Consider the following 24,322-nt stretch of genomic DNA (forward strand, 5'->3'; position numbering starts at 1 on the left):
TTGGTATCATCTCTAAAAACTGCTTCATTATTGTCGGGCTATTATATGACATTCTTAACACTACTAGTGCATTGGAGTCATTGTTGGCCACTTTTACATGGATAATGTTATCTTCTTCCGAAGTAATTGCAGATTTTTTCATATTCCGATAAATACATAGGAATAGGCATTTGCTCCGCTGTCTGAACCCACAATAACTGAACTTTTAAGGTCATTAAGGTGTTTTTCGAAGTGCTAGTTCCACCTTTCAAACACTGTAATTTCCTACGTCAAATTGGCGCTAACAGCGACTCTGACTACTGTCTGATGACAGCGTTCAAAAACTTACATTCAAAGGATATGAGCTTTTGGACGCAGTTTTACCATCATCAGACAGTAGTCTGAGTCGATATTAGCGCCATCAATTAGAACGTAGTCGATTTAGGATTCTGTTTCGCAGTTTCCAAGTGTACCCATGCGGAAAACCTACTGGAATCTGGAGCTGCAAATGAACATACCTAATCTTGGTGGGGTTGGCATCAATCAGTCGTAGGCCGTTGTCGTACGGGAGCCGGTGGGTACTGAACTTTTCAATACTCTCATCGAACTCCTCGCCACACTGCGCGTTGAAGTCTCCCATGATTATTTCCACTTCGTTACATAGGCAGGTGGCGTTGGCCAAAAGAGTAATATTATTTTAAGGTGAAGATGAATCGAAGCCAAACTTCAAATTTTCAGGAGCACAAATCTGGAGAACCGAACACCCATGTGAGCTGAAAAGTTAATCAATTGGCCACCACCAGCTAGTGACCAATCGATTAAGTTTTCAGCTTAAACGAATGTGTGGTTCTCCAGATTTGTGCTCTTAAAAATTTAAGATTTAGCTTCGATGCATCTTCACCATAATCTGCTAGAAATTGAGCTAAATAACTCGTATTTAACACATTGCCCAACATTTTACTGTTTGTTCAGATACGATATGTCTTAAAATTTCATTATATAATCTTTGCAGAAAGCGTCGATAAACAATCACAGCAGCAGCAATCGAGTATTCAATACATATCGAGCGATAAACCATCACCTCTGATAAAGCCTGGTGATGAAAAAGTTTCTCCCATAGTACCTGGTGACAACTATTCGTACGTTCAGATTACTGACGTAAGTAGCTACTAACATACGTCCCTAAGGCATTCTATAGCTAACCGTTAATCCGATTCTAACCCGACGATTTCTATCTCCTTCTCCATCTGGCATGCTAACCTACCAATCGCCAACAAAACCTCAAATCCCACCGACCGACCTCTCCACCCACGTAACACCACGACCCGCGCCCTCAAAACTAATCACAAACGTGCAGCCGGGAGACATCAAGTTAAAATACAACTTCTATAACTTGAAGGTGCACGAGTACAACTATCCGGTTGTCGACGAACCCGGCTCGATAATCGGCGGGCGACGAGAATCGACATCTAGTCTGAAGAAACGGAACGCTCTCGACGCGCCACCAATGAAGGAGACCACGCTCATCAAGACTCGATTACGCTGCAGGTAATTAGTCATTGTAGGCTAATCTAGGGTGCCCCAAAATTTCACTTCACGGGGTCAAAATAAACTTTTGTATGGAGGAACACTGTGAAATTATGTTAAAAGTGTTAGATTTTTTAAATGTTTCATTTTTGTGACTGTTTATTGGAATATCAAAAATTAATGGTATTTCAGCATTCTTAAAAGGCTTGCGAACAATCCGATCGACGGTCGCTTTTCGATGAACTTTCAAAGAGTTTATCAATTATCTCTGATAATATAATTAGGCATACAGTCAATTCTACATAACTCGATAAAAGTTGGCTATTATGGCTAACTCGGTGGATTTGTATTTTAATTTCGATGCGCCTTTCAATATCGAACAACGTCATTTCTTAGAGTTTCCCTCCTACAAAAGTTCGTTTGTTTTCTTAGCGATCTTATGGAGGTTGAGCTTGTTGTTTTTAGTTGTTTTTAGCAAAGTGATATTTCAACTTTTATTTGACTTGTTCCTACTTTGATTGAACCCAATTCCGTAGGTATTGCCAAGAATTCTACAATGACGACCGCAACTACAAGGGCTCGTGCGATTACGCACCGGACTGCTTCAGGACCACTATCGAGAATATGTCCGGAATGTTGTGCGCGCAGTGCATGCTGTACCACTGTATGAAGGACTCGGAAGGGGAGACGGCATCCCATCCGTGCTCGTGTTCGGCGGAAACAGGGTGCACCAAACGGTAAGCCACTGAAAAAATCTTCTCGTGCTCCCAAGTTAATAAGCATTTCCCTTTCGATTTTTAGTTGGATCGGTTTGGCGCTGCTATCGCTTCTGGTGCCATGTCTATGGTGCTATCCACCGCTGCGGGCGTGCCACTGGATGTGCGTGTCGTGCCGGCTGTGCGGTGGGAAACATAAACCACAAATTTGACATCCGATCAAAATCATCAACCTGACAAGTATTAATCGGCTTGACTGGTAAGTTAAGATGTTATCCATTCAAATAATCTCCTTTTTAACTTGTAATTCTACATTGGAACGAAAGGCGTATTGTTTTCATGACTCTCTTCTGAACATGCGTATGCGGATACATTCGCGGGCAGCTTTATTTATGGGATTTTTTTTATTATTTTAGTTTTAAGTAAAATACAAATTGTATAGAAAAATGGTTTACCTTAATAAAAAGAGTTATGTTCAATGTTGCTCTTTTGGTTTTAATACGTCTATTTGCCCATGTTAATTTTCTTATATAATAATGTATTTTTTCAATTCTATTCATTTCCTAAAGATCTAGAAGGCATTATTTTCTCACAAAACGATTATTCTTGTCACCCTTCAAAACTGCAAACAATGTTAATTCCGGAACTACTTTTAAAACAGTAGTAAAACCTCAGGTTTATACAGCAACGGAGCAGAAGTAGTGTCGGCAAGCTGCTTCTTCTAACCGACTTATACCGTGATGCGACCATATTTCGCGTACGCTCCTAATTTCGCTCACTGTCATTTTATTCATATTTCTTGATACAAATTGGACTACATTATTGCATCTTATGTAACCATGGCTGAAGAATAATTATTCAAAATACTAGCTAACAAAAATTTCTTTCGCAAAACAAGTTTAAAATGTCAGTGAGCGAAATTAGGAGCGCGCGTGAAATATGGGTACTTTACGGTACATTCTTTTACGTATTATACAACTCTCTAAGCAGAATCTCATTAAAGAGAATCAAAATAGTAGACTTGAGTACATATTGTATCTTTCAGAGGCGCGTCTACATTCTAAAACATTGACGAAAACATTATACCAAGGGTAGCCAAGGCAATTCTTCAACTCTATGGAACCCTGAACGGCAAAATACATAAGTATAGTCAACTTTCGTTCGTTGCACTAAACCGGTAGCCCACCTAGTGAAAGACTTTCACTAATCGGGCTTAGTTTTCAGCTGTCAAAATATCGAATACAATAGAAATTCAGTACTACCAACATTGATAAATCGATAACGGGAGCAAAATTAAAACGAAGCCCACCTAAAAAAGTGTAATGAACGAAATTCGACTGTAATACCGTAAAGTGCCGTAATTCAGCGCAGTTAAGGAATAAAACGATTCAAATGGTTACTTAAAAATTAGTATTGCTTCAACAAAAAAGCTTTATGGGTGGATCGCTAGCAAATCTATTCTAGATTATGGGAAACATATAAACTAGACTGTATTCATAATTTACAATTGTGATTTTTTTAAAATAGTTCACTCGTTGAAATTGCCTACCGTTTTGATTCATATTACGGACACTTAAGGCCTCTTTGAAGTGTGTGCCACCTAAAAGTATATAAATTAAATCAATCTTTACGATTCCTTAGCGTTATCATGCTATCAGGACACTCACCTTTCGAATGGTAGGTGAAGATTTGAATTCCACAACTGCAATTAATTTCAATAAATAGAAATGTGTGCCCTCTTCATGATTCTTATTCCGGACACCACCTCACTTTTGCTTTCTATTCCGGACGCTTTGATTCAAATTCCGGACAGCTCGTGAAAAGCAAAGTTGGAAAAGTTGAATTGTAAAATAAACACTACCAGCCATTAGAAAAACGTCAAAACTAGTTGAGCATTGTAAATTTTCATGGATTGCTATAGATAAATCATATTAAAACGAGCCTCCAAATTGGGAACTTTTGAACGGCAAATTTTGAAACATTTCAATTGAAACCTTTCCCATACAAAGTTAAGTGTCCGGAATTTAAAGTTGTCTGGAATTTGAATCAGAACGGTAATTCCGCGCATTTTTTAAACGCTTTTCCATATTCTGCGCAGAAGAATGCCTAATTCCGCGCACTCATGAAACAATCAAATTAACATTAATTTTGATGAGGGGCTGCATCCATTCGTTACGTAACACTTAAAATTGAAAAATTTCAACCCCCTCCTCTTCCGTAACACTTTTTGTATGAGAAAACGTAGAGTTTTATATGAACCGTAACTTTTTAGTCCACGTTCAGTTTTTTTTTAATTATTTTTCTGTCTATCACATGAAATAAAGATAACCAATACCGTGGCATTGATACGTGTGAATTTCGTCTAGGGGAAAGTGGGGCAATTTGGCCATCTTAAGAAAAGTCGTTAGATTTGCAATTTTTAGATCAATACACTAGATATGCACGGTTTCCTCTGACTTAAAAAAATCACGAATGATTTTTTCGACGATTTTTTTTGTCGATGGGGTGATATTAGCACCCATTATTGTGATATTAGCATTATTATTGTGAAATTATCTCATAAAATCTAACAATTTAATTATTTTATTCACTGAACTGGAATGTTTAGAAATGAAATACTCTTTCGAAATCTACTGAGCTCATATTTGGTTTAAATATGTTTCTTATTGCATAGTTTTAGACAATTCGATCGAGAAAAACCCCCCATCTTCTTCTTCTTGGCATTAACGGGAATCGAACCCAGACACCTTCAGCATGGCTTTGCTTTGTAGCCGCGGACTCTAATCACTCTGCTAAGGAAGGCCCCTGAAAAACCCCCATGCCAATGTGAATCATTCCACCCCATTGGCGAAATCGCCCCGACTACCCCTATTTGTATTCTGCACTGTTCATACAATACAAGGACTAGTTCGCATTATTGCTTGGAAGCAATAAGTTTTATGCAAATCAATTAATGGTATCCACTAATGCCACGGGTAACTGAAACTTAATTTTTTTAAGCAACAAAGACGTAACGTTTCCGTGAATCATTTCCCGAGAATGTGTCGTAATTTGTGGGGTTTTCTAAAAATTACGACATATGTTGGTTTTCCAATAATTCTATATGGATTGTATAATATAAATACGAATCATATACAAGTGTACATTGGCAATGTTATGTGTGGTTCATTATGCTAAGTCAATTTTGTGCGCACAGATGTATAGACTATTTTTTTGGGGCTGTGCATAAACCACGTGGTATTTTTCCCTGTAAGGGACCGTCCATAAATGACGTAGCATTTTAGGGGGAGGGGGAAGTCTACGATTTTGTTACGAACCATGTATTAAGTATGGAAAAATAGGCTACGAAGGGGAAAAGTTTGTCAAAAAATGCTACGTCATTTATGGACGCTGCCTAAGTGGCTTTCCCGATATTCCGCTTGTACATGAAACGTATGTATGCATGAAGTTACTTTTCAGCGAAATAGACAGATGTGAAGACGGATAAAAGCATGTTTTACTTGTCTGTTGTTATACGAAGAACAGTGCGCGGAATTGGGCATTATGACAAAAAAACGTAGCCTAATTCCGCGCAATTCTTTTTTGAATAAAACCCAATAATTATGCTAATATTGGATAAGATTTCATAGAAGCACCATGAAACATATCTGTAGCAAGTAGTTCCATGGAATATTGCATAAAAAATAAAACATTTTTGATAAAGAAATCGCGTTTGTTGTTGTCCTACAGTCTTAGCACGGACGCTAAGAAAATTAGAAAAATGACGTTTACTCCGCGAAAAAATGCCTTATTTGCTTTTATTTGTGATTCAAACTTATACTGAACCAAAGTAGCCTCGAATAGCATTAAAAGTTGCTGAAATGTTAATGTGTATTTCCATATATAAATAATTTTGTATGAAATGCGCGGAATTAGGCACTGCGTTGTATTAGGGCACTTTACGGTACTTAGTTTATTTTATTCACAGTCATTACCACAAGGTCTGTGAAGAATTAAAAAAAAAAAACAATTTATACCGTCTTCAGCCAAAGGCTGCACAGACTGAAAAATTACGAACATTAGGCAACGGACAACACGAAACACCCAGTAGCGCAGGGATAAATTTTTCGTTTGACGAACTGGACGGGAATCGAACCCACCCCCTTCGTGGCACTCACAATACGCCTAAACGACTGACGCCGCTAACCGCACGGCCACGAAGCCCACCAAGATCATTGATTAGATTGAATAGATTAGATTTGTACCGTAATTTCGGGTGAAATTGATCATTTTTCACGGTTTTTCTAGTCTGTTTTCTATAATGTTGACAATGCCAAACAACAAAATGCAGGAAAACAAGTACGAAGGTGAGACTCATCGACTCATGTACCGAAATTTTCTAACAAATGTCATTTTAGTGTTAACAAATATCTCCAAAATAAAAAAATCAGGGGATCTCATTTCGGGGTGAAATTGATAACTTGTCATTGCCATTATTGTTAATTTTCAAAACAATTCTACATGATAAATTTGAGCTCCCTGAATCCGAATATGCTTGTCAAATTCTTAACAATGCAATATTTATATAAATAATGAATAGTTAAATTTCAAGAATTGCGCGGAAAATGCCTAAATGTATGCAATTTCCTAAGGAATTCAATGATATCTAACAGAAATTCAATTATTATGCAACCATATGAGCTAATTGGTACGAGTTTTGGTGATGAAATCTAGTTTGGGGATATATCTTAAGCCTCCTCACAAACCTTCAGGTTTATACCATGTTTGAATCCTTGTTTAGAACTAGAAGTTCAAGGATGTTTGTCAACACTGCACCGTACATGATTTTGAAATTTTACATTATTTTCATAGTGATAAACATTGTTTAACGCAAAAAACTTCACAACACATAATTCGACAATAGTTACGACAAACAACGTTCATTTACTGCAGGTTACATTGATATTTGTGCTCCATTAGGAATAAATAAAATCGTGCGATACAATGATCAATTTCACCCTTCTGATCAATTACACCCGATTTTACGGTAACTCATTTTTTGGACAAATTGTATAGGGGAAGTGGTGGTAAAATGAACAGGGGTGGTAAAATGAACACCGTGCCTTCTACTGAGAAAAAAAAAACAAATTTCGATGATATTCCATCACGCACAGACGATTTAGAGCATAAATCTGAGTGTTCCAGTTGATACGTAGGTCAATTGAAGTGAAAATATCAACGAAAACTAAGATTTTAGAAAACCACGTTTGAAAATTATAACTGACGTAACTTTTAGCTCGGAAGACTTGAGGTTTTTCAGTGAAGTGAAAATCGTTGTGATACGATGTCAAATCAGATACCTTTAGAATTCATTTTGAATGGGTTACAATCATTAATGGATATATTTTCGGTAGGACAATAACAATTTTCAGAAATATTTGTTTTGCTCACGTTTTTTTTGCATTATGTTCATTTTGTTGTTTGTTTTTCTATCAGAAACACGATGATTTCCTTAAGGTGTTCATTTTACCACTCCTTTCCCTATCTGTTTGGAACCAGTTCAATTTACAAATTCGACTAAAAATAGGTCAAACTTCCAAGGATTTTGTTCTAATTTCCTTATTAATTTGTAACATAAATAACAAATGGATGAATAGTCTAAATTCTGTGAAGCTGTGAAGGAGAAACCAACAATTCCTAGAGAAAACCGGTACCACCGAAGCCTAGAATCTCCCAGACAGTTGTTAAACTTCTTAGAAAAAGCTGATGATTCATGAAAAATAATCCATTATGCAGAAACTCTTTACAATATTCTGCTGGAATTTCTCAACAATTCTGCAATCATTCGTATCTAAATTTCTCCACGAATCGGAGAACAAAATATCAGTCTATTTTTTCGAGCAATAAACTAAGGATTGCTTACAGGAATTCCTAAGGAAAATAAGTCAAGAAGTTCTGAAGAGTATGTTGTGGCGATTCTGTAAGAATTGCTCGAAAAATCTTCAAAAATCCACTAAGAAGTACTTTGTTCAAGTTGTGTATGCTCAGTACACGATACGACCGGTCTTCAGTTAACGTTTCAATTCTTCAACAATTCTTCAGGAATCTTCTAATAATTCTACGCCGAATGAAGCAGCCTTCTCCATTGGACCCAGTCCTGGGCCAATAGCTCCCAGTCGCCCTGAACGTTAAGCGACCTTAAATCCTCCTAAACTGCAAAAAGCCATCTGGTGCGCGGCCTTCCACGGAGGCGAATATTAGTTTAGTTTGACGTTCCTCCGGCATGCGAGCTACATGCCCAGCCAACCGCAGCCTGCCGTGTTTTATACGCTTAACAATATCCGTTTCGTTATTACGGTTGTTAGGAAAATTTCCCAGTTTGCGGTAGCCGCAGAGTTCTACCGCAGCAGTCAAAGTTATACCGCAGCCGCAGACAGACGTTTAAGCAGGAACAAATTTATTCAAAATTCCTGTGTAAATTCTACCGTGGTGTTACCTAGGAAGCAAATTGCTGCAGTACAGTGACAGTTCGTAAAAGCACGTGGCTTCATCTTCTCGCTAACCACCCAGTCCACCACCCACTGAACAAAAATATCAAAACAATCACTTTAAAAATGATTCACACAATTGTGATATTTTCACGCCAATTTATTTTACATGAGTTACGATCATTCAAGGGTGTTATACTAGCATGAATCTGTGAGTAAATTAAATGCCAACTTGTGGTAAAAAATACAATGGATTTAATTAACTTTTGCATGAGAAATTAGAATCAAAAGGGAACATCACGCACCCAGCGCGAAAAAAAGGTGCATAGTTTTTAGCGTTGAGCACGTGGACTGTGGGAGCGGTTGTGTGTCATGCTGTCAACGAAATGTGATCAGGATGGTGGCGTGACGCATACGCCACTAACGCCATCTGTTAGCTTATTGCCACTTGGCGATTTGTGGCGGCCATGTTTTTACACAAGTGGCTGAGTCTAACTTGAACGTCTGTCTGCGCCGCAGCCTTCGAAATCATTCCATCATTGAAGTAAACAATTCAATCATAGTATGCTTGAAAGAAAAAACCAAGGAGGCATCAAAAGATGATTTCTCCGTAGCTTACAACAAAAACACGTTGAAGATAGTTTCTCCTTTTATTTGGTGGCTTACACAATTGTTTACTCATATACTTGCGTATTTTTAGGAATCGTGTAATGGTTAAGCAAAAACACACTAAAATCAATTCCGTCATTATGCGCCTTACCCAGCTTAAACCCACGTTAATGAGTAGTTATAACACAGACAAACAGACGTCACACTCTCACCGATGTCCATCGACCACCTTTTTAACGGCCGATTCAAATATATGGTAGGTGGCCAATCCACCACCCGCAGCGCTCGCATCGTTTTTGTTCGCGTTTGACGTTTACACACTACCGCCATCTGTTGGTCCATCGGCCAAACACACCGATTTTAGCATTGGGCGTACATGTCATTGTGACTATGATTTTGATCGGGATTTGTTCTAAGTGTTACGTCTGTTTGTCTGTGGTTATAAGCTAACGTGTACAACCCAAAATTGTCAGATTTCCCAAAAGTGTCAGATTCCCAAAAATGTCATAATCATGTTGGCCACTGTGCATCAATATGTGGTTGACAAGCTTGGAGGGCCCGTGGAAAAAACGCTATGAAAAATAGCAACAAACAACAATCATCACGACGGTATCCAAGGTATCATTGAAGCCTACTGATGATTTACCTAGGACAGGACGTGACAGCTCAACTAAGATTGCCCTGTTGTTTTTCAGTCGATAACCTTGGCGATACAAAGGCCAGTGTTACCAGTATCCTTTTTATGCAAATCTTATGAACAAATTCAAATATCAAGGCTCATAATTTGATTGTTTCTTGCACGCTTCATTCATGTTAGTGCAATAGCGAATGCTATATTTTCAAGAAATCAGGTTGAAATTTAAAACCGGTGATACTTTTAAAGATAATTGACTCAATTTACACTATTTTGGTCTCAATTAGGTATTTTATATTTATTTTAGCATTTTAGGAACACCTGCTTTGAACTTCACATCGAATATACATAGATTTGAAACGAAAAGATTTCACGAAACATTTCCAAACTTTTGATGAAAACTCTAGTTTATGAACTGGCAACACGGTCGAGCTAGCAACAAAGTGCCCTGTTGCAATCCAACTCAACGATGTGAAAGTAGGCCTTTGCCGAAACGACCAATGAGAAGTGGTCTTTTTTGACAGGCAATTGGTTTCATTTTTGTACTTTGACCTGTCACGTCTTGTCTTAGTGATTTACCAGTGCAAATCAGTGATGTGACAGCTACGGTAGCTTTTCGTTGAACCAAGGTATCTAGAAGGGAGGTAATCTAATGTGTCAGTTTTCCTATTCCGCCATTTTGAAATGCCAAGTGACAGCTGGCGAGTTTGTTTTGGTTGTTTGGATATCAGTTACATGGCGTGACAAAGTAGGTATTGAATGTTTTTTTTACACCCATATCTGTGTAGTATATGCGGCAAAGTATCTGAATTTCTGCACTGATAGTAGAATGACTATGAACTTACAAGTTATAGTTACAAGAATACAACCGTCACCGTCAGACGGCAACACCGTGGCACATCCTCTTTTTCATCGGTGGACCGTCAGTGGTGGGTGGCTCTCACCCGCAGAACTCGAAATTTCCACATTTATATGCACTGCATGCAGTTGTTAACCAACTTTTCAAGTTTATAATAAAATTTTCAGTGACTCAAAACACCGGAATTCTGCGGAATACTACATGAACGACAAAAATTTGATTCGTGACAAAACAGCTTATCCAAGCTAGAGAAAATTTTCACTTCACTGTATTTATGTTTGTTGGAGTAAACATTCCTTAACAACCCCATAGAAACGGTAGCGTGAAAACAGTGTACACAAACCCGCCAGCTAGCCAACTCGCCAGCTGTCACTTCCACCTTCCCCGCAGCTAACCACACCGCGCACCCACTGACTGCTTAGATCAGTAAACCTGTCATTGTAGAAACCTTGCGTTGAACCGTAAAACGGAAAGTTTTCCCTAAAATTGCAATATATACTTGGTATAACTCGTGATTCATGCGACGCCGCCAGATGTCATTGTCCAATTTACCGCCGAGTATTTTTCGCAGCACTTTACCGTACAGAGCTACCGGAAGAATTAGAGTCTTGTATAACGCGAGTTTGGTCTTCGTCTGTAAGCTGCGGGACTTTAGCTGGTTACGAAGTCCGTAAAAAAGCCCGACTCGCAGCTGCAATACGCCGTTTCACCTCGCTGGTAACATCATTATCGCAAGTCACTAGAGTTCCAAGGTACACAAATTCTTCAACTACTTTAAAAATATCACCACCTATCATCACCTCACTACCAACATCACCTATGGGCCCACGGTGTCTACCAGCGACCATGTACTTTGCCTTTGTGGTATTAATAATGAGCCAAATTCGCGTTGTCTCCCTTTTAAAAGGCACGCCTCTTCCACGGCTCTGCGATCAATCCCGATTATGTCGATATCGTCTGCAAAACCAAGGAGCATATACGAACGTGTGATAATTAGTGCCATTCCTATGCACGTAGGCTCTCCTTATTGCTCCTTCTAAGGCTATGTTGAACAATAGGTTTAAAAGTGCATCGCCCTGCTTCAATCCGTCTAAGGTTACGAAGGATGTTGAAATCTCATCCGCAACCCGTATATTAAGTATATACGTTCCAACGTTGAACGAATCAGTCTAATCAGCTTCGTCGAAAAACCATGTTCCATAATTACAGTGATCCCTCCATGAGTCGATGTTCCATGACTCGATATCGACTCATGGAACCATACTGGAAACAAAATTTCATGGTTACTATGATGGTCCCTTCAAACAGCTTTCCAAAGGATTGCTGTTCCATGACTCGATATTTCCATGAGTCGATGGTCCCTTCAATATCGACTCATGGAGGTTTCACTGTATTTCCCACAACTCGTTTCTTTTAACTGAATCGTACGCCGCCTTGAAATCAATGAACAGATGATGATTCTGCAAGTTGTACTCTCAAAATTTATCGAGGATCTGTCGCAGGGTAAACATTTGATCCGACGTCGATCGGCCCTCACGAAAACTTTGTATTCGCCGACGAAGGACTCTTCAAGCGGTTTCAATCTGTTGAACAGAATACGTGACATTATTTTGTACGCCGAATTGAGGAGCGTTATTTCTCGGTAATTGGCGCACTCCAATCTTACCCTTTTTTTTAAGAGAAGGCAAATGACGCCATCTATCCAGCTAGCTGCCAGTTCTTCTTCCTCCCATATCCTTAGTAGTATATGGTTGATTATTCTATGCAGCTGCTCACTACCGTGCTTAAGAAGTTCGGCCGAGAGCTCATCCTTCCCAGCCGCCTTGTTGTTCTTCAGAGCTTTAATCGCCTTCTTAACCTCATCTAGTGATAGAGGCTCCACAGCTGGACCATCGTTGTCGATGTTCATTCTGTTCTCCGATGCTCTATCGTTCCCTCCATTCAGTAACGTTTCGATGTGATCTTTCCACCTGGCAGCCACCATCGTTTTGTCCGTCATCAAATTACCTTCACGGTCGTTGCACATGACGGGAGACGGCGCTGACTTTTTCCGCACGCCATTGACAGTTTCATAAAATCGTCGCATATCGTTCTATTCCATACAGTTTTGCGCCTCGGCTATCACATTCTCATCATACTATTTTTTCTTCCTGCGAAGGATTCGCTTTTTGGCTGATCTTGCTTCCCTGTACCGCTCTCTGTTCAGCCTGGTACCAGACACTAATATCCGACGTCTGGCCACGTTCTTCTCATCCGTCACCCTCTGGCACTCCTCGTCGAACCATCCGTTTCTTGGGCGTCTTCGAGCAGTACCTATCACTTCTCGCGCTGTTTCACTCACCACTCCATGGATTGCATTCCATAGATTCTTGAAGTTTTGCTCACATTGACTTCACTTATTCGCTCGTCCAGCTTTTGGTGGTATTCAGCTGTAACACCGTCTGCTTAGAAGCGCTGGATATTGAATCGCATTGTTCGCTGTGGTTTTGAATTCGCTACAGTTGATAACCGCGCTCGAATTTTACTGACAACGAGGTAGTGATCCGAGTCAATGTTAGGACCCCTGAAACTCCTAACATCAATGACATCTGAGAAATGTCGGCCATCCACCAGAATATGGTCTATCTGGTTGCAAATATCACAATTTGGATGCCTCCAGGTGTGTTTCCGAATATCCTTGTATGCAAAGTAGGTGCTGCAGATGGCCATCCCCCTGGCAGCAGTGAAAGTCACTAGTCGTAGGCCGTTGTCATTGGTAACGGAGTGAAGACTCTCCTTACCGATGATCGGACGGAAAAAGTCCTCTTTTCCGTCCTGCGCGTTCGCATCTCCGATGACGATTTTCACGTCGTGTTTGGGGCACTCTCCATAGGCCTTATCGAGGCCTTCATAGCACGCGTCCTTCACGTCATCAGGTTTGTCGTTCGTCGGTGCATAGATGTTGATCAGGCTGTAGTTAAAGAATTTGCTCCGTATCCTCAGTACACAGATTCGCTCGCTAATCGGTCTCCACTTCATCGCAAGAAAAAGTACAAAAATATCTCTAATGGTGCTTCGTCTAAAAGCGGTTTTTGAGTATAATTGATGATAATAGGGTTAACATAATCAGAACTGAATCGCTGGAATATGAAGTTAATCTGACCAGAGAGTCGTTAAAACTTAACGTGAACCAAACAATATGCCTGACATTTCCACACATTTCTGCACACCATCCATCGTCGCTTTCATTATTCTTGGAAGCTACCTGGGAAACCAGTAGAACTAGCTGTAAAATGCGCGTCGGGCACCGCTATATATTCAAGATAAAAGGTATTTTAGTCAAATTCGATTATTTCATACGATATCAATCTTAACATTTAAGAATTCCCACATAAAAAAAATCGAAAACGATTTTGGCAATTTTAGGAGTAAATGACGTGGGGCAAAATGCGTCATATCTCATGGTTGCTCAGTAACCATAAGTGGCCCCGTATTCTTGGAAAATCTGTGGCTATGGTTTCATTTCCTTTAAACTTAATTTCTTAAATATGATTGCCTCAATCCAATGACTGTTTCTAGTAATAGGGTCCTGAAGGCCTGTCCCAATTTTAGAGCCAAACGCTTAAGTTTAGGCCAAAAACACAAATTTACTCATTTTTTAATGTTTTTCATTTGTTTAGGTCCAAAAAACATTCATTAAAGTTTTTTTCAGATTTTGTCACACTCCTTGGCTTAAACTCAAATTTTGGATGTATTTTGTTTCCCGTGTCCCTTCCGAAATGTCAGATAGGAACAACCCCAGTGTTAAAACCAAAAGCCCTGTGGTGTTTTTGTCGACTAGGCAAACGTCAAACATGATCAAAAGTGTCAAGGTTCATTTATGGACCCAATTTTTAAATTAAAGTTTAAATATGATGTAGCCGCTATTTGAGCGAGAAATATTGCTAAAGTAGTTGCAGTAACATGCTCTTTCGTGACATTAAATGAAATTAAGATTTCATTAAATAGTTTAGGACCCAATTGCGAGCTTATTTATTTGACTTTCCTGTAAGCGCAATCAGAATAAAGTTTTCGACGAAATTCACAGTTAAAATTGAGTTTTTGCATATTATCCCGTCTTTCCTTACTCGTTCATAATGTTTCACAGTCCTACGCATTATACCATTAGTAGATAGTACAATAAGTTTCAATAATATTTGCTTTTCTTTAATTCACAGATAGTCATTGAGCAAACAACCGTTTTGAATAGCAAACTAGGAAACAAGGGAAATCGTGCAACATGTGCGCGTACAATATTGCTAACGAATGAAAATTATAATCGGCATCGCGCGAAAAAAAGTAAAAGGAAATACAGCCAAAGCGATAGGCAAGTAGAACAAAACTGGAAGAATCTAAAAAAACTAGCCTGAAAATAAATACAAAAATCCCGGTACACATAACTAAACAATAAATAAACAAGAAAATGATATCGCTACATGTAGAGTGAAAGTAAAAAAAATCCAGTAAAACACATACACAAACATTCGTTGATGTCTATAAATCTATAGCTGAAACCAAAAAAAAAAGAATCTAAAGAGATTTAAAAAGTATAAAACAATTAGCGAATTCAAATCAAACAGCGCCATAGAACAAAAGCGTTCGCGCTTTAAGGTCGACTCTCGTTCGGCGCCCGTAGAGACGTATGACGTGGGAAAGGTGAAATCAAATCTTTAATAATAACACAACAATCAGCAACGGAAGCAGAAACGTAAAATGACAACTGTGCAGAACAACAAACAAGAGCGGCAGCAACAACAACAACAACACCGAAAAGAGCAAGAACGACAGTAGCAGCTAAGTAGTTTCGTATGTCATAAGAAAAAAAAAACTGTCGAAAAAGATTGGACAACCATAAAATTTATGGTTGGTGCTGATAAGCGGTGGCGTGGAAGACAAAGAGAGTCTTATGGCTAGAATGCAAAATGAATAATATCTATTCTGATTTTGTTATTGTAGCAGACAAATGAACAAACAAAAGAAAATGTGTGTGCTATACTAAAACAAGGGAAGCAGTTATTTTGTTTTACCAAGTTTTATATCATTTTTCTCGAGGTATTATACTGCTTAGTTCAAATAATGTTTAGGTGAGAGAGGCGAACCGATGTGTACATTTTTATATTTGATAGAAGTGGAAGTAGATGGATTTTTCTTTGTGAATTAGTAGGATATAAGACCAGTTGTTTGAGATTTTACTATTTTGAGCAGCTTTATTAGAGGAGTGAGAATCGCTAGGAGGAAATTCTATCGTTCAACTATATAGGTATATGACTGTTCAAATCGTTTCGAAAGTTCGAGGTAGAGATGCAGCATTAGTTCAACGTTTAAGAATTTGTTGAGTATTTACTAGTTTTATCCAGTTTTGGTTTGCGAATGATATGCAGCGGATGAGAGAAATTTATGAATAAGAAATACATAAACGCTATAGTTATGTATTTAGATAACTAACAGTGTATAACAAGAACAGTACATAAAACTGAGCGAATTAAGAAGACGAAATATATATAATAAGATTTATTAGCGCATAAATCTAACCAGTGGAGCAAGAAGTATGTGAATCCAGTTGACTTACCAAGTTTCCCATACCTGGATGCCGAGCTGTGCTCGACGAATCAACTTTTTTCGATCCGTGCTATACTGATTGCATCCTGTCCAGTGAATTGTACACTTCTGTATCAGAAGAAACCGTTGATTAGCATAAGGCATTCTGAGCATTCGTAAATCTCAACTTCTAAAACTTTTATATTAAAAAGGGGCATTCCATGAACCTCAAACCATTCTGTGCCATATGTATGCCTTCCTTGATCAAAGGTTCTACAATTCTATAACAGTTGCCTTTGCTTTCGGTATAGGGACATTTCGAATTTCAATGGGAAACCTGGCCATCTAAAGTCGAACGTTTCAATCATCAGTGGAGAAATAAGTACAGTGTGTTAATAATTTAATAATTGTCATCGGTCAGGTCCCGGAAGATCTGATTTTATGTTCAAAAGGGGCACACAGTCATGAAGTAACCAAAGGTCAGCGTGACAGTCGCAATGGGCTCTGCGGTTGTCAAACATGACCTTTGTCAAATTATCATTGTCATTGTTCAATAAATGAATAATATATTCTACATTCATGCAAAACCACTCACAAAAATTTATGTTCTAGCATAAACACAAGTCTTAGAAAATATTTAAGACTAAAACGATGATCCATAAAATTAAAAAAAAAAAATATTCAAAACAGAAATAATACATCAATACGAAAACAAGGCAAAAATAAAAACTACTACGAAAATATAAATACTTATGCATGTAACTTGCATTTGAGAATAATCTAGAAGCGACCCGCAAATCGTACCAAATGTAACTATGTAAAAACATTGATTTCATTTCGTTGGGACATAGGTCTCAAAAACCTCTCTTAGTTCACACTAATAAACCGCAGGATATTATTTCCATCGCCCTTCACAGAAGAGTTTGGAGTTTTCTACCACAGACAGGAACACTTAAACCATTTAACATTACAATATCTGAGAGAATACAACAAAATTTGAAGAAAACCCCTTAGAGACAACCTAATAAAAAAAATGATAGGAACCCTGTAGACACAGAACTAAACTTTCACTTTGGAGTACAGCATATCGTTTAAGTTCCTACATTCTCATAAGAAACCAAAATCCACTCTCTAGGCAGCATTCAATCACTTGTGGTTCAGGTTTATTATTATTCTCATCAAGATTTAGTTTATAGAAACATATGAAAAACAAAAACACCTACCTACCGCAAAAACGATCATTCAATTTTGATTCAGAACGAATCCTCTTTTTCACGATTTTCATTCGTTTCGTTCTGGTTCGATAACGATGCCATTGGGAAAGGGCAGAAAAACACACGGATACCATCAGCAATGAAGTATCTATGCAATGCAAGCCATTTCATGAGAAAAAAAAACGCGAGACGTAGGGAAATCTGCCGGAAATTCATGCGTGGAAGTTTATAATTTTTATATGTTTTAATATATTTAACATAATAATAAAAAGGTAAATAATAATAGAGAAGAATACCGAGTACAGATAACTAAATGAGAGATCAAAGAAATGATATTTGTAAAAAGCAAATATTTATAATTCTATTAAATAAAAGAAAAAGAACTTAATAATAATAATTTACTCATTGGATATTTTTCTTTATATGTAGAAATTGAAAGAAATTTATTACATTTGGCCCATTTGGCAGAGCTGGTATTTTTGAATGTCTAGAAAATAGAAAAATCCCAGACCATATTTCTGGAAAATGACCAACACGAAATAAAAAAGGCCAATCAAGAATCAAAGAAGCGACCAAAGAGAGAATACTCCTATTGTAGGGCTGGTAGCAGGTCTATTATAAAGACTTGCTCTTTATTTTTTATGAAGGTATCTAAGAAGTCTTATTTCCAATGGAAGGTCTACTTGTGGTGAATTCTGACGTGAAAATCACAGGGTTCAACGGGATTAGTCGACAAATTTTTCAAAATGTAATATCAGGAATTTCTTCCGTTTTTCACGAACTCCAGATTCCTGCCGATTTTTCCAGCAGTAACTCTAGCAGACTTTCCAAAGAATCCCACATGAGTTATCCCAAGAAAACTTCCAAGGATTTATTCCAGGGTTTTTGAAAAAAAAAAATCGTGAAGGAGTTTTCCAGCAAGGTTTCTCAAAAAATTTCTATGCCTTTTCATCAAAGCCGAAATAAAGACCTTCATGTCCCTTGCAGTTGTCCAAAATTTTTTGGCACATAAGGTAATAGAGCAAAATCTAGAATGCCGTGAAAAGTGTACTGCGATCTGCTAAACTTGGGTACCTTTTGCAGAACCAAGGGACCAAATGCAGTACTAGAAGTGGTACCCAATCTGAACCCGAGTGGGACGCACTTGGTTTCATTCAGTTATTTCTTCTGCCATTCTCATATCAATTTCTTCTTGAATTCATCTACGGTTTATCTTGGGAATTGCTCCAAATTTCTTACAGGGATTATTTCTGGAAGTCTATTGAGAACCCTTCCAGGTATATCACACTTAATTCGACCAGGGATTCATCATTGCGTTCCTCCAGAAATTTCTCGAGTAGTTTTTCAAGTCAAATTTCCATGGTATCTTCGAAATTTCATTAGAAGGTTCACATTAACAAATACTACAGCAATTTGTTTCAGCATCAGTTTGCGGATTTTGTCAGAGATTTCTTCTATAATTTCTTAAAAAATGTACTCGACTTGATACATTTTTGAAAAAGAAAATCCCGGATAAATCCTTTCTAAAATCGCTTGGGAAATTTCTCTGAGAATATCTTTTGGACTTTCTAAAGTTATCATTGGATGAATCTGTGGAGTAATTGCTAAAAGTATCCTTAGAGAAATTCTTGGTTGAAATCTTGAAAAATCTGAACGACAATTATGGAGGAAATTCTAAGAAATCAGTAAAGATATCTCTGGATCAGTAGCATCCTCAATGTGTAAATACTGGTGCTCTCATTATTATAACAAACAATAACGGCGCCGGCTGCGTCCGAATGCAGGTCAATTTGGGGAATTGGAGGGAAATGTTGATGTGTTACTTGCTTTATGGAAGCTGAGGAGTCCGCTGCACTTCCACAAGAAAACACTGGGAGTTTGAATATGGGAAAGGGTTGGATAAAGGAATCGTTTAGGTAAACGATAAATATATAGTTTTAAATGAATGCGCCTAACCGAATTCGCGATATTACTCGATAAACGCATTGAACGCCGAACAAGTGTTCGTCACTCGCCCCCACAGAAGCAAGCGACAAAATCAGAGGATCAAACACTACTAACGCGATCCGTGACACTATTCCACCGTGCTACGCTAGCAGCGCGCAACCCGATCCATCTTGCCTTCATCGCCCGCCCACGCAGGAGCAAGCGTCAAGGTCGAAGGATCAAACACTACTCAATACCGGATCATTTAAAAAAAAGGAAGCACTTAAAATGCGAAACAATCTGCGTACATGAATAACAAAAAAAAAGTTTTTAGTCGAGAAGCTACGAGCAACTTCCAGGTTTTTGAGAATCGAACGGTCGAATTTACGTAAGACCAAAAAAAAAACGTAATGCACTCAGAATAAAAAAAAATACAAAACAAAAACAAAGAAAAAATCCGGAGAGCTACAACACACTGTCATTTTAACTTCCGATCATGCATATGCACGCCGTAATCGATAAACTCTAAAAATGTTCTTAGGGTTAGAAACGCGGTCTAATCAAAATAATATTATGAAATTATTTCCGTTCGTACTTTATATTTAGCATTTTTAGTACCTCACTATTGCAAAGTTAAGGTAAAGATGAATCGAAGCCAACCCTGAAACATTCAAGAGCACAAATTTGTTTATCCAGACATCCATCTATGTTGAAAACTTGATCGATGATACGTTCGATCAAGTTTTCAACTCAGACGGATGTCCGAGTCTTCAGATCTGTGCTAGTGAAAATTTGAGTGTCGGCTTCGACTCATTATCACCTTAAAAAATAGTTGCAGGCCTTGTTACTAAATTTTCGGAGGACTCATACGAAAAAAACGTGACAAAGGGGGGTGGGGGTGGTGGAAATTTTTCGTAGCTCGGAAAACAAAATGATTTTATTTTTGACTTGAATCTTGACTCATAACACGCATATGAGAACAATTTTTATAACCTCCGAAACTTTTTAGTATTTTTGAAAATTGTTTGAAAAATTATATAACCTACAAATGCCTGGGGTTTATTTAACGTGTAATATAAAATATCGCACCTTTTATATTTTTCTACAATCAACCTATCACAGAAGAAGAGCTTGGTATAATTTCAAACCTGTTTTACCGTTAATTACACGGAAAATAAAAAAAAATCCAGAAAAAATCAACAATCTTCTATTTTTAAAAGTACCACAAAAACTTGAATTTTTATTATTGCTAAAAATCAGTAACTAGAAGAAGCTTCAAGAAAAAAATAAAAAAGGATAGGAATGTTCAAAAATAACAATTATAAAAATCAAAATTCATAGATTTGCGAACAAAAATGCTTTATTGCCCAAAACGTGTTTAGAACGGTTTTAGATAACTGAAAATGATATTTAGGGGTCTTCCATAAATGACGTAGCATTTTAGGGGGGAGGAGGGTCTTCACGAATTTGTGACGTTGTGTGACGAGGGGGAGGGAGGGGTTCCAACTAGTGGATGTAGTATTGGTAAAAATAGTAGCGCTGAAAAAAATTATTGACAAATAGTTTTTTATCACTTATATTTTGTTAAAGTTTTTAAACGAATGATATTTCAGATCTTAAAAAATCATATCATATCATTGTTTTTATGAAATTTTAAATATCCGTAATATATGCAATCAAATAAATTTTACATAGCTTTGAAAACAAATATGAATATGGTATTATACTCATGTCTAAATTTATCAAGGAATGAACAAACAATTTAAAGTTAACTATAAACAATGCTTTATCGACATGAATAACATTGTTTTTCATTTGTTATCAAGACATAGAATAAACCATTTTAGTGTTATACTTATTTTCTGTTGCTTTATTTCTTCAAAAGAATAAAATATGCTTATTTAGGTAAATATACATATTATTACAGTGAAACAAGATATGTATTCAGTGAATAATGTGTTCAACGTCGTAGAAGATCTCCGCCTAAGCAACTCAACGATTGTGTTGATTTATCATCGTTCTTGGTGGAATAGGCTGGAGAATAATGAGGACATCAAATTCGAGTGTTATCGAAATGGCCCTATCAATTATCTGAACCACTCAATTTACACATTGTTTCTACCATTTTTACTGTAAACTTGTTTTATGTTTTCATGGTATCAACAGCAAATGTACTACAATTTAAATTTAACCTTCATATAGGAACTGGAAAGTAAAATTATGTAACTAAAACAGGAAATAAGTTTGTTTTAAACTGTTTTTTAAATGACTTTTGGCTGGGAAGTACCTGGTGTAGTGGTGTAAAGATAGTCACTCATGACGAAAAGGTTATCTTAAGGCCGCATGGGACGTCATCATCATAACACGGTCTCCCGTGTCACCATAAATATCGTAATGAAGATAGAAACAAAATGACTTTTGAGCGCCTCGGTATATCAAACTATTATTCGTCAGATTATCCTGATATTTCAGTCATAGTAATTATTAAATTTCTGAATTCCATTGTTTCTCGCATAACTTGAGATCTCGCCCTAAAAGCCATTGGTAACCGAGTGTGTAGCTCCTTGTTTCTAAACAAATGAATGGACCAGGATGAAAACTATAACCACTGGGAGATAGAGGAGGATCTTCTCTTCATCGTAACATTGTTGAATAACGTGTAAATCCATTCGTTTGCTCGGTAACAACAAGCTACACACTCGGTTACCAATGGTTTTTAGGGCGAGATCACAGGTTATGCGAGATTTCGTTTTAAATAAAAAAATATAGAGGGATGGGGGGGGGGGTGCTTGAATTGCTATGTATTTTTCAAGTGGGGTATCTACATTTGTGATGAAATGCTACGCGGGGGAAGGGGGGTGTAAAAAATCAGTGAAAAAATGCTACGTCATTTATGGACGGCCCCTTAGATCGAAAATAAAAAAATGGGTATTAGGGAGTTAAATAAACTAAGAAATAATAATGAAAATATTGATTTTGACGGGAGTGAAAAATTTTCACGACCGATATGAAGCACGGCACACTTTGATCCTAGCGAAATCGATATGAGAATCACTAATTTCATAGAGGAATTCCTTAAAAAGGCATTTAAAGGTCAATAAAGGAAAACTTCGGGCAATAAACTGAATCAGTTTTTGATGAAATTCCTTGGAAAAATATTGGAAAATGAATACTGAAATACGAGCTATAATACTTCTCAAAACATAAGTGTTCATAAAAAAATGTCTTGCTGGATTTTCTGAAAAAAAAAATCTCATGAAAACACCAAACTCCTAATTCTTGTTTATGTTATCTTTGTTCCAGAGTGGTCTCTTTTTGTTTCCTGTTCGGTCTCTTTTTGGGCCTGTTTGGTCTCTGCTTGGTCTTTTTTTCAAGCATGATGTCTCCAAAGTATCTATTTTAAATGCCCTCAGCCGCTACCAGCCCTGCTTTTGTAATTAAAATAAAAAAAAAATCAATGATTTCTCGTACACTTTCATCACTTATCAATTCAGACATTCACCCATTTCCTCTGATAGTTTAGATTTAGCCAGGAATTCATCTGGTTCATCTAGTTCATGATTCTCTTCCGGCACAACTTCATGAATACAAACTGTATTGTATCAAAAGTTGTCTTCAGAAATTACGCTAGAGATACTTCTCAAGAAAGTCCTCAATTATTCAGGAATGCGTCCAGAAAATCTTCGATATAATTTGCTTTAGAAATTCCTATAGAAATGTTCGGAATTCTCTGCGAGTTTTTAGTTGAGGAATTACATCAAAATTTTATCCATGAAGTTCTCAAATGATATTCCAGCAGTATTCCCTGAGATTTTTCCTAGGCTTCCCTTAGAGTTCGACCTGGAAAATTTCCAACGAATTTATATAGATTTTTTTTTAAGTATTGTCGTAGACGTTCTTCATAAATTGTTAAAAAATGCCCCATGGATCAGTGTTGACCGTAACGCTGTTCCTGAAGGTGATGCAGCCCATCTTCCGAGTATTGCCGGATGGAATCGACATACTCCTGTACGCCGACGACTTCCTCCTCGTCATAAAAAGGGCTAAAAGCATAGGAGTTTTTTTTTTTCAGAATTTGCAGGCTACCGTGAAGGCTATCTGTAAATAGCGTTAGCGTTAGTGTAGTTACGGTATACTTCGTAGATTGGATACTAGCAACATTCATGTTTCATTTGATATTCTCATCCAGACTGCTTTCAGGAACAAGGCTGGGGAGTAAACCTTGGTCCAATCATGAACAATATTACCAAAAGCATGGATATTGCTATTCCTGGCCACGCCCATCTTAACCGTAACTTGGGATTGGGGAAGGAAATGTTGATGTAGCACTTATTTAATGAGAGGCCACCGACTCAGCGACACCCTCATAAGTGCTACGGAGGTGGAGGTTGGGAGGGGTAGATCTAGGATTCGCCTAGAAAGCTAGCGATGGACCCAGGGCATTTGTGGTTTAAGTGTTGTAAAATTAATCTTTCGAATGCCAGCAATCAAAAGACAAAACATATGTTTAATGATTTATATTGATTATTAGATTTTGCATTCTTTGAGAGTAATGATTCATGTCTTATTTTTCTTCTCAGAAGTGAATAAAAGCATAACTGATCCCTCTAGGGTCATCGAGTCAAAACGTGTTGTTTTTTTTTGCTTATTTCAATAAGCAAAAAAAAAAACAACACATCTTGAATCCGCGGACATAAAATTTGCATAGTATCAATTATCCGATCATGCGTCCTAATCTAAAAAATCTGATCTCTGAAAATGAGCGAAAAAAAAAAGAAAAATTGAATTAAACCGATCGCGAGACTACAACACAAATTCAGTCCTGCGAAAACTAA

The 24,322-nt window shown here is 37.5% G+C and overlaps 1 protein-coding gene across 4 annotated transcripts in view; it reads left to right on the top strand.

Annotated features, from left to right (window-relative positions):
• Positions 1 to 17,372, top strand: part of LOC5578333 (sprouty-related, EVH1 domain-containing protein 1) — a 58,946-nt gene extending 41,574 nt beyond the window's left edge. For 3 of the 4 annotated variants that reach the window (XM_021855072.1, XM_021855074.1, XM_021855075.1), the window contains exons 6-10: positions 992 to 1,137; positions 1,337 to 1,527; positions 2,043 to 2,243; positions 2,308 to 2,481; positions 14,988 to 17,372. In XM_021855072.1, the coding sequence (XP_021710764.1) occupies positions 992 to 1,137; positions 1,337 to 1,527; positions 2,043 to 2,243; positions 2,308 to 2,434 (665 nt within the window). In that variant the 3' untranslated portion in view covers positions 2,435 to 2,481; positions 14,988 to 17,372. The remainder of the gene's footprint in view (positions 1 to 991; positions 1,138 to 1,336; positions 1,528 to 2,042; positions 2,244 to 2,307; positions 2,482 to 14,987) is intronic. The other variant, XM_021855073.1, reaches the window with a different exon arrangement.
• Positions 17,373 to 24,322: the final 6,950 nt, after the last annotated feature.

The sequence above is a fragment of the Aedes aegypti genome, chromosome 3 (genome assembly GCF_002204515.2).
Source record: "Aedes aegypti strain LVP_AGWG chromosome 3, AaegL5.0 Primary Assembly, whole genome shotgun sequence".
NCBI classification, from domain to species: domain Eukaryota; kingdom Metazoa; phylum Arthropoda; class Insecta; order Diptera; family Culicidae; genus Aedes; species Aedes aegypti.